Raw genomic sequence first — 14,208 nt, 5'->3', positions numbered from 1 at the left:
ACACAGGTGCACCACTGACCCTGAACTCACACACTGTAACCCTCAGTCTCCAGTTACTGCAGAACATAGGTGCACCACTGACCCTGAGCTCACACACTGTAACCCTCCTCAGTCTCCAGGTACTGCAGAACACAGGTGCACCACTGACCCTGAGCTCACACACTGTAACCCTCAGTCTCCAGTTACTGCAGAACACAGGTGCACCACTGACCCTGAACTCACACACTGTAACCCTCAGTCTCCAGGTACTGCAGAACACAGGTGCACCACTGACCCTGAGCTCACACACTGTAACCCTCAGTCTCCAGTTACTGCAGAACACAGGTGCACCACTGACCCTGAACTCACACACTGTAACCCTCAGTCTCCAGTTACTGCAGAACACAGGTGCACCACTGACCCTGAGCTCACACACTGTAACCCTCAGTCTCCAGTTACTGCAGAACACGGGTGCACCACTGACCCTGAACTCACACACTGTAACCCTCAGTCTCCAGTTACTGCAGAACACAGGTGCACCACTGACCCTGAGCTCACACACTGTAACCCTCAGTGTCCAGTTACTGCAGAACACAGGTGCACCACTGACCCTGAGCTCACACACTGTAACCCTCAGTCTCCAGTTACTGCAGAACACAGGTGCACCACTGACCCTGAGCTCACACACTGTAACCCTCAGTCTCCAGGTACTGCAGAACACAGGTGCACCACTGACCCTGAGCTCACACACTGTAACCCTCAGTCTCCAGTTACTGCAGAACACAGGTGCACCACTGACCCTGAGCTCACACACTGTAACCCTCAGTCTCCAGTTACTGCAGAACACAGGTGCACCACTGACCCTGAGCTCACACACTGTAACCCTCAGTCTCCAGTTACTGCAGAACACAGGTGCACCACTGACCCTGAACTCACACACTGTAACCCTCAGTCTCCAGTTACTGAAGAACACAGGTGCACCACTGACCCTGAGCTCACACACTGTAACCCTCAGTCTCCAGGTACTGCAGAACACAGGTGCACCACTGACCCTGAGCTCACACTCTGTAACCCTCAGTCTCCAGTTACTGAAGAACACAGGTGCACCACTGACCCTGAGCTCACACACTGTAACCCTCAGTCTCCAGGTACTGCAGAACACAGGTGCACCACTGACCCTGAGCTCACACACTGTAACCCTCAGTCTCCAGTTACTGCAGAACACAGGTGCACCACTGACCCTGAGCTCACACACTGTAACCCTCAGTCTCCAGTTACTGCAGAACACAGGTGCACCACTGACCCTGAACTCACACACTGTAACCCTCAGTCTCCAGTTACTGAAGAACACAGGTGCACCACTGACCCTGAGCTCACACACTGTAACCCTCAGTCTCCAGGTACTGCAGAACACAGGTGCACCACTGACCCTGAGCTCACACTCTGTAACCCTCAGTCTCCAGTTACTGAAGAACACAGGTGCACCACTGACCCTGAGCTCACACACTGTAACCCTCAGTCTCCAGGTACTGCAGAACACAGTTGCACCACTGACCCTGAGCTCACACACTGTAACCCTCAGTCTCCAGTTACTGCAGAACACAGGTGCACCACTGACCCTGAGCTCATACACTGTAACCCTCAGTCTCCAGTTACTGCAGAACACAGGTGCACCACTGACCCTGAGCTCACACACTGTAACCCTCAGTCTCCAGTTACTGCAGAACACAGGTGCACCACTGACCCTGAGCTCACACACTGTAACCCTCAGTCTCCAGTTACTGCAGAACACAGGTGCACCACTGACCCTGAACTCACACACTGTAACCCTCAGTCTCCAGTTACTGAAGAACACAGGTGCACCACTGACCCTGAGCTCACACACTGTAACCCTCAGTCTCCAGGTACTGCAGAACACAGGTGCACCACTGACCCTGAGCTCACACTCTGTAACCCTCAGTCTCCAGTTACTGAAGAACACAGGTGCACCACTGACCCTGAGCTCACACACTGTAACCCTCAGTCTCCAGGTACTGCAGAACACAGGTGCACCACTGCAGAACACAGGTGCACCACTGACCCTGAGCTCACACACTGTAACCCTCAGTCTCCAGTTACTGCAGAACACAGGTGCACCACTGACCCTGAACTCACACACTGTAACCCTCAGTCTCCAGTTACTGAAGAACACAGGTGCACCACTGACCCTGAGCTCACACACTGTAACCCTCAGTCTCCAGTTACTGCAGAACACAGGTGCACCACTGACCCTGAACTCACACACTGTAACCCTCAGTCTCCAGGTACTGCAGAACACAGGTGCACCACTGACCCTGAGCTCACACTCTGTAACCCTCAGTCTCCAGTTACTGAAGAACACAGGTGCACCACTGACCCTGAGCTCACACACTGTAACCCTCAGTCTCCAGGTACTGCAGAACACAGGTGCACCACTGACCCTGAGCTCACACACTGTAACCCTCAGTCTCCAGTTACTGCAGAACACAGGTGCACCACTGACCCTGAACTCACACACTGTAACCCTCAGTCTCCAGTTACTGCAGAACACAGGTGCACCACTGACCCATAGCTCACACACTGTAACCCTCAGTCTCCAGTTACTGAAGAACACAGGTGCACCACTGACCCTGAGCTCACACACTGTAACCCTCAGTCTCCAGTTACTGCAGAACACAGGTGCACCACTGACCCTGAGCTCACACACTGTAACCCTCAGTCTCCAGTTACTGAAGAACACAGGTGCACCACTGACCCTGAGCTCACACACTGTAACCCTCAGTCTCCAGTTACTGCAGAACACAGGTGCACCACTGACCCTGAGCTCACACACTGTAACCCTTAGTCTCCAGTTACTGCAGAACACAGGTGCACCACTGACCCTGAGCTCACACACTGTAACCCTCCGTGTTCATGTCTCTTTCAGCCGCGTCGCCGTCTCGGGATGATGCGTTTCCTGTGTTTCCTCTGGAGTCCACACCTCACAGACAGGTATGCTCAGCCCTCACACACTCCCTTAGAAACACACACTACTCACACAAAGAGTTCTGCCATCACGCACATGAAGACTGGTCAGACCTTCAGGAGATAGAACAGTGAAACTCCTCGTTGACAAGAAGTGACAAGAAAACATCCCTAAATTTCTGACAGTGAACATCAGTGTTTTACTGTACATAGGAAGTGTTATTGTAACATCAGTGTAAACCTCGTGGGTCAGGGGGTCAGGGGTCAGGTTATCCTACATTAGGGTTATTAACAACAGAAACTGAATAATCACATGTAAAAATAAACACTGCTTAGTTTTCACTGTATGATTTAAATATATCCTGATTCTTATTAAAGCTACAAAAGTTATTCAACCAAGAGCAGCGAGTGATGTTCTCTGTCTTTAGTTCATGACCCCAGTTATTGCAAGTCGTTGCGATGTATATTGTGATATATATTTGTGATATTTGGATATTTCCGCTGTACTGTGCAGCTCTACTGGATCCAGCTCGAGCCTTAAACTTGGCAGACGACAGCTTCAGCGCGCTTATAATAAACAGAGTGACATCGTGGTTTGGTGTGACGCTGATCTAACTCTTGTGCTCCTGTCACCGGTGTGTTGTGCTCAGGGTGTGTGTGTGCATCAGATGGAGCTCATGCGCCTGGCTCCGCCTCTTCCTCCACTGCCGCCCCCTGATGAAGACGAGCCGCCGCCCAAACCACCCTTCGCCGACGAGGAGGAGGAGGAGGAGATGCTGCTGCGGGAGGAGCTGCTCAGAGCCCTGGCCAGCAGACGCGCGCGCCCAGAGGTGTGTGTGTGTGTGTGTGTGTGTGTGTGTGTGTGTGTGTGTGTGTGGAGGAGCTGCTCAGAGCCCTGGCCAGCAGACGCGCGCGCCCAGAGGTGTGTGTGTGTGTGTGTGTGTGTGTGTGGAGGAGCTGCTCAGAGCCCTGGCCAGCAGACGCGCGTGCCCAGAGGTGTGTGTGTGTGTGTGTGTGTGTGTGTGTGTGTGTGTGTGTGTGTGTGTGTGTGTGCGTGTGCGTGTGCGTGTGCGTGTGCGTGTGTGTGTGTGTCGAGGAGCTGCTCAGAGCTGTGGTGTGTGTGTGTGTGTGTGTGTGTGACGATCTGTTGTGTCCTCAGGACTCCAGCACCAGCGGGCCGCCCTCTCCTGCGCTCAGAGCTGTGGTTCAGCCCAGGAACAACCTCTCGTCGGTCAGCCTGAACACCGTGGCCTCTCGTGCGCGAGCGCTCCGGTTCATCCGCGCACACCCCGCGCCCAAAGCCCCGTTCGTGGTGAGTGTGATGAGACGCAGAGAAGAGAGTGCTTGATCAAGGCGTTCCCATGTGACTGTGTGTGTGTGTTCCAGCTGCCCCGACACAAGGCCGTGGTGGTGCGCCTGAACGCGTCTGATGACAGCGACTCTGAGGCCGAGAGTGAAAGCCCCGCTCAGACTGTGTTCGGGGGCCTGGAGTCCATGATTAAAGAGGCTCGCAGGACCGTAGAGGTGTGTGTGTGTGTGTGTGTGTGACGAGTCCCTTCCCTCCACTCATTCTGACCCAAAACCTTTCTTCTTTTTTTGAGTGTTCATCGGAGGAGTCCGAGACCTGAGGGCTTTTGTCGCACTTGAACCACGAATACACATTTCAAGGAGTTTTGTGGTTGAAACAAAAAAAGTAACAAATCCTTCCCTCTCGGGTTAATTTGACCCTCTTAGGAATGAATGGAATGCGAGGAATGTTTCAGTACATATAGAAAAACCTAAAAAAAACTAAATTCAAACTAAAAATGCTAAAACTTTACCAAAAAACTGATTTTATAATGTCTACATGTGTATCTGAATGCACACTGAAGTGAACTGGCTTTAGGACCCAGAGGAACAGCTCATTAGCTCCATATAGAGATATAAGACCATCTAGAGTCATGAAATATCATCTTATATTATCTATTTCCCACAAGAGGACAACGACTCCCAATGTAAGATATTTAGAGCTAAATTGAAAGAGTTATGCATGAAATTGTGTTATTTTGAAAGTGAAATTACTATTTATTTATTTTATTTTTGTATCAAATCTAGTAAATTAAAGATCAAATCTAAAAATATAAATGAAATAAAAAAGAGAGGGAAAGATGTGTTAGATGAAGGTTAGTTGAAGGTTAACGCTCGTGCTCCACTGATACATCCTCCGATATTTGTTTTATTTAATTTAAATGATCGTCATGGATAATTCGATCACATGGTCAAGTTTGTCCGATATGAAGCAGGTGTTCAGAGGCAGGACTGCAGTGATGCGGATGAGGTTTCCTGCAGTTCAAACACTGATCTGACATCATTAGCATGTAGTAACGCATCACTGCAGCCGTGTGTGATCTCTCCGCTCCTGCTTTCAGGCAGCCAAGCCCAAACACTCGGCGTCGGAGAAGGAGAATGACCCGGGGAAGAGTGCGGAGGCGGCTCCTGGTGCGCAGGAGTATCGGCTGCTCAGAGACGACATGGCCAGGTCTGCAGTCACATGATCAGGCTTCACACCTCACATCCTCTTACTGTGACACATGCTTCTGGAACTATAACTAATGATATGTGCACTTTAACCCCTCGTGTGCTGTTCCTCAGTCTGGAGAAGCAGAGATTGGGCCGGCTGGAGCTCGTGGGCGTCCCGTACACACACACACACTCTCCTGCGGGATCCGACTCAGAGCTGGAGCTCATGGGGAGAGTGGCCGACCTGCAGGAGAAGTTCAGTCAGCACAGGTGAGCGCACACACACACACACACACACACACACACACACACACACACACACACACACACACACACACACACACACACACACACACTGATGAGTGTTTCCCTCAGGGCACAGCTGTGTAAAGACGAGGCTCTGCTGAAGCAGCTCCAGCACTCACACACACACACACACACACACACACACACACACACACTCACACACACACACACTCACACACACACACTGATGTGTGTTTCCCTCAGGGCGCAGCTGTGTAAAGACGAGGCTCTGCTGAAGCAGCTCCAGCTCTCTCACACACACACTCACACACACACACACACTCACACACACACACACACACACACACACTCACACACACACACTCACACACACACACACACACACACACACTGATGAGTGTTTCCCTCAGGGCGCATCTGTGTAGAGGCTCTGCTGAAGCAGCTCCAGCTCTCTCACACACACACACACACACACTCACACACATACACACACACACACTGATGAGTGTTTCCCTCAGGGCGCAGCTGTGTAAAGACGAGGCTCTGCTGAAGCAGCTCCAGCTCTCTCACACACACACTCACACACACACACACTCACACACACACACACACACACACTCACACACACACACTGATATGTGTTTCCCTCAGGGCGCAGCTGTGTAAAGACGAGGCTCTGCTGAAGCAGCTCCAGCTCTCTCACACACACACTCACACACACACACACACTCACACACACACACACACACACACACACACTCACACACACACACTCACACACACACACTGATGTGTGTTTCCCTCAGGGCGCAGCTGTGTAAAGACGAGGCTCTGCTGAAGCAGCTCCAGCTGCAGGAGCTGAAGAAGAGGGAGTGTGTGCGCGCGGCCGAGGGGAAGGTGTCGCGGCTGAAGGAGCAGCTGCTAGCGTCAGAGAAGATCGCGAGCGCTAATAGAGTGTTGCTGAAGAAGCTGCAGGAGCAGGTGAGAGCCGCGCTTACTCTTCTCGCTTTACTCTCACACTCCACAGGCAAGGTTATATATATAGCGCATAAAATCACAAGTGCTGGACATAAAAGGAAACAAATACATGGGATTAAAAATGAAATGCATAAGAAATAAAAATAACAATAGAAGGATGGAGTCAGAGTTTCACAGATGCCTTGATTGAACTGAAAAATGAATGATTGAATAATGGATGTTTGCAGGGAGCGTTTGAAATGTTTTACTTTTCCCAACTTCTGTGATTTATTTAATTGAATTCTTCTTGAATCTGTTTTAATGGTTACATTTATATTAAAGGAATGAAAATACAGTCATAATTCAGTTTTAAGTACAGCCACTAGATGGCAGCAGAGGACTACTCAACGGGTTTTCATTTAGATATAATGTTTAGACATTATAAAATAATTTCCAGAAGGAAACTTTTCAATTCTTTTCACATTTATTTGTATAGCGCTTTTCACAATACACATCGTTTCAAAGCAGCTTTACAGGAAGTCCACGTTACAATTTAGAGTGATCTGTTATCACTCTAAATTGTTAAACAATATAATAATTTAAGGCAGAAACTATGAGCTCATTGAAGTAATGAATACTTGTGACACAGGAAATTGTAGCATTGGTGGATGTTGATTCAGTGTCATTCCGCGTTATACATTAAATTCCAGTTTTTTAGCTGTATTGTGTGTGTTTTGCACATCAGTGTAACCCTCAGGTGTGTGTCCCGCAGGTTCAGCGAGTGCAGCACCGCGTGAGCTTGAAGAAGCAGCAGTCTGTGAAGCTGAAGAGAGATCTCACTCAGGCCACACTGAAGCGCAGCTCGTCCGCCGCCGGCTACCCGGTAAACCTGCACAACACACTGATGATGGAGCCTGTGGAGTAGGGTTGGGAATCAAATACTTGTTATAAAATTAAAAATTTGATTCCTTTTGTGAGCATTTCAATATGACTTTAAACCATTCAAGCGTGAGACGACTCTGTTTTCTGTGTTGTTCACAGATGTGTATCAGTATATTGGAACTGTGCAGATCTTAAAAAGTGACAGAAGCCTAATATTCCTGCCTTTTACTTGTCTTTAATAATGCTTAATGTATATTAGCTATGCTAGTTGTTGTTCTAACGTAAGCGTTCTTTAGCCTGTTGGTTTTTGTTCATGAATATTGAGCTACAATTAAACTTTTTGTAATAAGACTAAATGCGAATGATATCGAAGTGTTATTTTTTACGTTCTCGGAATCGAAATTAGTAATCGAGATAAGCAGAATCGGAATCGTTAAATTTGAACGATACCCAACCCTACAGTGAATGAGTGCGTGTTGTGTGCCGACGGCATGACTGTGTGTTGTGTTGTCAGCCGGTGAAGGTGCGGCGCGTGGACCACTCGGACGTTCATTACGCGGAGCTCATCGCGCAGAAGCAGCGGCTGCAGCAGCTGGAGTCTGAATACGCCCTGAAGATCCAGAAGCTGAAGGAGGCGCAGGCGTTACGCCAAGCTGAGCCGCGGGCCGCTCCCCCGCAGACGCCCGGTGCGCTGTACCCGCTCCCCCAGCCCTCGCTGCACGACCTCACGCAGGACAAGCTAGCCCTGTCCAGCGAGTGCGCGGAGGCGGAGGAGGACGAGCAGGTTCCCGCCGCGGCGACGCCCACCGCCCGTCGGCGCTCCTTCAGGGAGTCCGGCTCCTTCACCAAACCCAAGCTGTGCCACCCGGAGACGCCCGCCGCCTCGCCCATGCCCGTCAAACAAGCTAAAGCGGAGCTGCTGCTGGGCCTGGACCTGGAGGACCTGTGTCAGAGGTACACGCTGAGCCCCAGCCTCCCCGAGCTCCTGCGGGAGGAGACGCGCTCGCTCCGAGACACCGCACTGCCTCCTGGGAAGGTACAGTACAGCTAGCTCTAAAGGTGACATATAAATCTCTGGTGTCCCCAGAATGTGTCTGTGAAATCTCAGCTCAAAATCCCAGATTATTTATTATAGCTTGTCAAATTTGCCCCTTTTTGGGTGTGAGCAAAAACACGCCGTTTTTGTGTGTGTACCTTTAAATGCAAATGAGCTGTTACTCCGCCTCTGTTCAGAGGAGGGCGGAGCCTTTACACAAGCTTCAGAAACTCCAGCAATAACAAAACAATACAAGTGAAATACACTTGGATATCATCAGCGTAACTATGAAAGTTGAGACCATGCCGTCTGATGGTCTGGCCTAGTGGCAGCACATAAATGAGAAATAAGAGAGGACTGAGTACAGAACCTTGAGGTACACCATGAGAAATAGTGACCGTACGGGATCGATTCTCACTTATCCGAACAAATTGCTGTCTACCCGATAGATATGAAGTTAACCACAGAAGAGCCGCACCAGTGATGCCTATTGCAGACAGTGGAGAGAGAAGAGTAGAGTGGCACACAGTGTCGATTATAGCACTGAAACACCATGATATGTGAAAGTGTTTCCTTCTCTTGTGTTGATTGTGTCATGCAGGTCGTGCAGGTGGACTTCGACTCATGGGCCGCTCATCAGAGCCGAGTGGAGGCGAAACCAGAACCGTTCGGACCATATCACAGTCCTTTACTGGTCTTTAAATCATACAGGTGTGGCTCGCCTCAAGCGCAAAGTGTGCTTCAGTTTTCACGCGTACGCTAGTGTGTGTGACGTAGATGTTGTCATCATCAGCATAGTATGCACACAGCCAACTCGCACAATTCTCTTTTACATTTTTTTTTATGTGATATTATACCACATTGTTATCAGTGTTAAATGCCTAGTGTCCGCACCAGAGCTGAAGTATACTGTGCTCTCATCAGTAGTGTTTCCAGCTGTCAGTCACTCAGTCCTGTCACATGTTCAGGTTCAGCCCGTATTACCGGACCAAAGAGAAGCTTTCCCTGCGCTCGCTGTCCTACAGCAACATGATCGAGCCCAAGAAGAGTTTCTGCCGCTTCCACCTCACCGGCACCTGCAACGACGACGACTGCGCCTGGTACGTGTGTGTGTGTGTGTGGCTGAGGCTGTGTTTGAGTGTGTGACTGAAGCGGTGTGTGTGTTTGAGTGTGTGACTGAAGCGGTGTGTGTTGCGTATGTGTCTGAAGCGGTGTGTGTGTTTGAGTGTGTGACTGAAGCGGTGTGAGTGTGTGGCTGAAGCGGTGTGTGTGTGTATGGTGTGTTGAGTGTGTGTCTGAAGCAGTGTGTGACTGAAGCGGTGTGTGTGTTTGAGTGTGTGGCTGAAGCGGTGTGTGTGTGTATGGTGTGTTGAGTGTGTGTCTGAAGCGGTGTGTTGAGTGTGTGTCTGAAGCGGTGTGTGTGTTGAGTGTGTGTCTGAAGCGGTGTGTGTGTTGAGTGTGTGTCTGAAGCGGTGTGTGTTGAGTGTGTGTCTGAAGCGGTGTGTGTGTTGAGTGTGTGTCTGAAGCGGTGTGTGTGTGTGTGTGTGTTTCAGGCAGCACATGAGGAACTGCACGTTCAGCGAGGGCCAGCTCTTCCAGGACCTGCTCTCCTACTGCCTGCCTCTGATTGGCTGCTCGGACGCCAGCGCCACCAGTGACATCAGCAGCGCCACAGGTAACCGCGTCACATGACCTCTGGGGGCGATCGGCTCAGAGCTGTAGATCATGAGCTCTGACTCTCCTGTTCACAGAGAAGTACATCAAGAAGCTGTTCGGGGCCAATAAGGACCGCATGGGCACGGACCAGAAGGCCGTTCTGCTCGTGAGCAAAGTCAACGAGAGGCTGAAGCACAGTGAGTGCTCGTGTCTGATGCGGTGTCTGTGTCTGATGGCTTTAGCTTGCGCCGCCACTGATCGTTGTGTTTCTCTCAGTTCCTCCCTTCACCACGTATAAGTCCCAGAGGAAGTGGAGACCTGAGTCTCAGAGAGTGAAGAGCTCCAGTCAGGAGGATGAAGATCACGCCAGCGTGGACGTCACCGTTCCTGTCCGACACGGTCAGAGTCCCACATGATCACATGACTGAGCTGTGAACGCATGACTGAGCTGTGAGCGCATGATCACATGACTGAGCTGTGAACGCATGACTGAGCTGTGAACGCATGACTGAGCTGTGGGCGTATGATCACATGACTGATCTGTGGGCGTATGATCACATGACTGATCTGTGGGCGTATGATCACATGACTGAGCTGTGGGTGTATGATCACATGACTGAGCTGTGGGCGTATGATCACATGACTGAGCTGTGATCACATGACTGAGCTGTGGGCGTATGATCACATGACTGAGCTGTGAACACATGACTGAGCTGTGAACACATGACTGAGCTGTGGGTGCATGAACACATGACTGAGCTGTGGGTGCATGATCACATGACTGAGCTGTGAACACATGACTGAGCTGTGGGTGCATGATCACATGACTGAGCTGTGGGTGCATGATCACATGACTGAGCTGTGAGCGTATGATCACATGACTGAGCTGTGAACGTTTGATCACATGACTGAGCTGTGGGTGTTTGATCACATGAATGAGCTGTGGGTGTATGATCACATGACTGAGCTGTGGGTGTATGATCACATGACTGAGCTGTGGGCGTATGATCACTGTGAACACATGACTGAGCTGTGAACACATGACTGAGCTGTGGGTGCATGATCACATGACTGAGCTGTGGGTGCATGATCACATGACTGAGCTGTGAGCGTATGATCACATGACTGAGCTGTGGGCGTATGATCACATGACTGAGCTGTGGGCGTATGATCACTGTGAACACATGACTGAGCTGTGAACACATGACTGAGCTGTGGGTGCATGATCACATGACTGAGCTGTGGGTGCATGATCACATGACTGAGCTGTGGGCGTATGATCACTGTGAACACATGACTGAGCTGTGAACACATGACTGAGCTGTGGGTGCATGATCACATGACTGAGCTGTGGGTGCATGATCACATGACTGAGCTGTGAGCGTATGATCACATGACTGAGCTGTGAACGTTTGATCACATGAATGAGCTGTGAACTGTGTGATGATGTGTGTTGCGCTCTGACAGATGGCGTGCAGGAGCGCTGGCCGTGGGCTGATGTGTGTGTGACGCAGGATGACAAGCGCTACTTCGCCAGCGAGACGGATGACATCAGTAACCTGGAGACCAGCGTGCTGGAGAGTCCCAACCACGTGCAGCTGTGGATCAAGCTGGCCTTCAAATACCTCAATCAGAAGGACACGTGAGTGCGGTGCCACACCACTGGGAACTACACTCCTGTCATGCTCCCAGTGCCACACCACTGGGAACTACATTCCTGCCATGCTCCCAGTGGCTCCCAGTATGCTGTGCAGTGTTTGTGTTTTCTGTCTGCTTTCCTTCGCTCTGTTGATGGTTCATTTTATTATTGTCATTTTTATTTCATTAAATCACAACCTTTGGAATTTGATAATCACACTAAGTTACAATTTGAGTTTATTTCGATATATAGTGACGCCCAATAAAATCATCATGTGTAGGGCTCGACATTAAGCCTGTTCGTGTGCTCGTCCTGCACTAGTAAATCTGTCACTTGTCCGAGTAAAAAAGTTGCTTATCCGTGTTTTTTTTTTTTTTGTTGTAAATATAATTTATTGTGAAGCAATATTCTCATCAGTGTTAAATAAGCATTGATATATTTAAATCTGCATATTGTCATATCTGCACCTTTAATTAAATGTATGCTTCATCGTTCATTTTAAATTCTTAAATTTGATCAATAAATTCGATTAGAATAAGACGACACTACAGGGCTGTTACCCTTGAGCGGTGATCAAATTAAATAATTTACACTGTTATGAGATTGTTTTTTCAATGTATGAATAAGAAGTGTTGGAAAGAATAATACTTTTAAACCCGAAACTAAACCACCAGTAGGTGGCGGCAGGTGACCGTCTTAATGAAGGAGTCGTTCATTCAAAGGATTCGTTCAGATTACCGATTCGTTCAAGCGACTGATTCATTCAGTGATGAAAGCACGGTTACGTGTTGCTGTGAGATGATGGTTCTGCTATGATCTTTGTTTGGAACTATTTTCGCTGCTGAAACAGAACAAAAACATTCAATATTGCGTCTAAAACATAAGTGACTTAATTTGAGCTGTTGTTACATAGATGAGCGTTAATGTCGAGCCCTGATTTGGTTATTTTCTTATGCAACAGTGTGCGACAATTGTGTTGCATCATCATCATCCTCTGTGTGTGTGTGTAGCTCTGTGTCGGAGTGTCTGGACGCGGCGCTGAACACGCTGTCGCGCGCGCTGGAGGATAACCGCGAGCAGGCTGAGGTGTGGTGTCACTACCTGACGCTGTTCTCGCGGCGAGCCAGCAGGGAGGAGCTGCAGGAGATGTGTGAGATGGCCGTCGAGCACGCGCCGCACTACGATGTCTGGTGGACCGTGAGTCTGGTGCTCTTTCCTGAACCACAAATAATCCTCAACGGCCTTCTTTATAACAAGACGACTCCAGCGTCGTGAAATGAAAACTGTGACTATATTTACATGCAATATCGGTGAATAGTCCCCCTGTAGTCAATAATTGTATCCCTTAACTCATCTTTGATCACCAAAATTACATATTTAAAAGTTTTTTTTCCTTAAAAATATCTTGACTGTAACTCGACACCCTTGCCTCATTTAGTATTCGCGGTTCTATGAATTTGCAAATGAGCCCCGCCTCCACTCACTCACTCAGCTCAGAGATCCACTGGTTGACGATCACACGTTGATCTGATTGGTTACAAGGTAGTTTGTGACGTCAGAAACACCAGCGATTTCAAAGCGTGTTTTTGAGACTGTCTTTGGTTCACTGCAGTTTTAAGGAGAAAATACTCAGCAATGGTGTCGACTTATGAATTTACACATGTTTTGTCTAAAAGCAGATGAAAAACACCACATAGATACATAAACATAGAAGTTTCTTGTTTTACCAGTTTTCATAACGTAGAGAGTGTTAATTTATATGATAAATAGCCGATAATAAATCAGGTCAAATAAACCAAGTGTATGACATGCATGTCGACATTCTCTTGATTTGTGCTTATAGCTGAAAGTACAATAATTCTGATGAAAATACATATCAAATAATATACAACAATCATAATTTTGAGCAAAATAATCATGATTATAAAATTGACCATTGTGCAACATGATGGAAAGTTTTCATTGCTGAAAACTGCATTAAAATGACAAGACATTTAGTTGACTTAAACATGCCTAGACTGACGAGATCTGTGGTTGTGTGTGTGTTCCAGTACATGAGCGTGGAGAGCGCCTTCGAGGGCAAGGACTACGTGTGCGGGCGTCTGATCGTGCACCTGCTGGAGCCATCACATGACCTCGGGCCAGATGTGCTGCGGGCGTCACATGACCTCGGGCCAGATGTGCGCTCCTTCCAGCTGCTGGAGTCGCTGCTGTTCAGGGTCCAGCTCAGTGTGTTCAGCGGCCGGCACACCAGCGCACGAAACACACTCAAGGTCTCGCTTGCAGACTCACACTTATTCTGGTCTACTGT

General features: G+C 49.0%; 1 protein-coding gene across 3 annotated transcripts in view; it reads left to right on the top strand.

Annotated features, from left to right (window-relative positions):
* The window catches only part of zfc3h1 (zinc finger C3H1-type containing), a 42,221-nt gene that overhangs the window by 13,860 nt on the left and 14,153 nt on the right, over nt 1–14,208 (top strand). For all 3 annotated transcript variants that reach the window (XR_014202686.1, XM_082159627.1, XM_082159628.1), the window contains exons 7-23: nt 2,924–2,988; nt 3,612–3,791; nt 4,121–4,273; nt 4,348–4,485; nt 5,370–5,479; nt 5,593–5,730; nt 6,534–6,708; nt 7,457–7,567; nt 8,081–8,602; nt 9,204–9,313; nt 9,571–9,702; nt 10,156–10,277; nt 10,354–10,455; nt 10,535–10,657; nt 11,726–11,900; nt 12,908–13,094; nt 13,949–14,170. Coding sequence is in view for 2 of the 3 variants with exons in the window: in XM_082159627.1 (XP_082015753.1) it covers nt 2,924–2,988; nt 3,612–3,791; nt 4,121–4,273; nt 4,348–4,485; nt 5,370–5,479; nt 5,593–5,730; nt 6,534–6,708; nt 7,457–7,567; nt 8,081–8,602; nt 9,204–9,313; nt 9,571–9,702; nt 10,156–10,277; nt 10,354–10,455; nt 10,535–10,657; nt 11,726–11,900; nt 12,908–13,094; nt 13,949–14,170 (2,765 nt within the window). In the remaining variant the exon portion in view is untranslated. The remainder of the gene's footprint in view (nt 1–2,923; nt 2,989–3,611; nt 3,792–4,120; nt 4,274–4,347; nt 4,486–5,369; nt 5,480–5,592; nt 5,731–6,533; nt 6,709–7,456; nt 7,568–8,080; nt 8,603–9,203; nt 9,314–9,570; nt 9,703–10,155; nt 10,278–10,353; nt 10,456–10,534; nt 10,658–11,725; nt 11,901–12,907; nt 13,095–13,948; nt 14,171–14,208) is intronic.

The sequence above is a fragment of the Leuciscus leuciscus genome (assembly GCF_965113295.1).
Source record: "Leuciscus leuciscus genome assembly, chromosome: 25".
Classification (NCBI taxonomy): Eukaryota; Metazoa; Chordata; class Actinopteri; order Cypriniformes; family Leuciscidae; genus Leuciscus; species Leuciscus leuciscus.
Note: the sequence above shows the minus strand (reverse complement) of the source record. Positions and strands in the feature narration are given on the sequence as shown.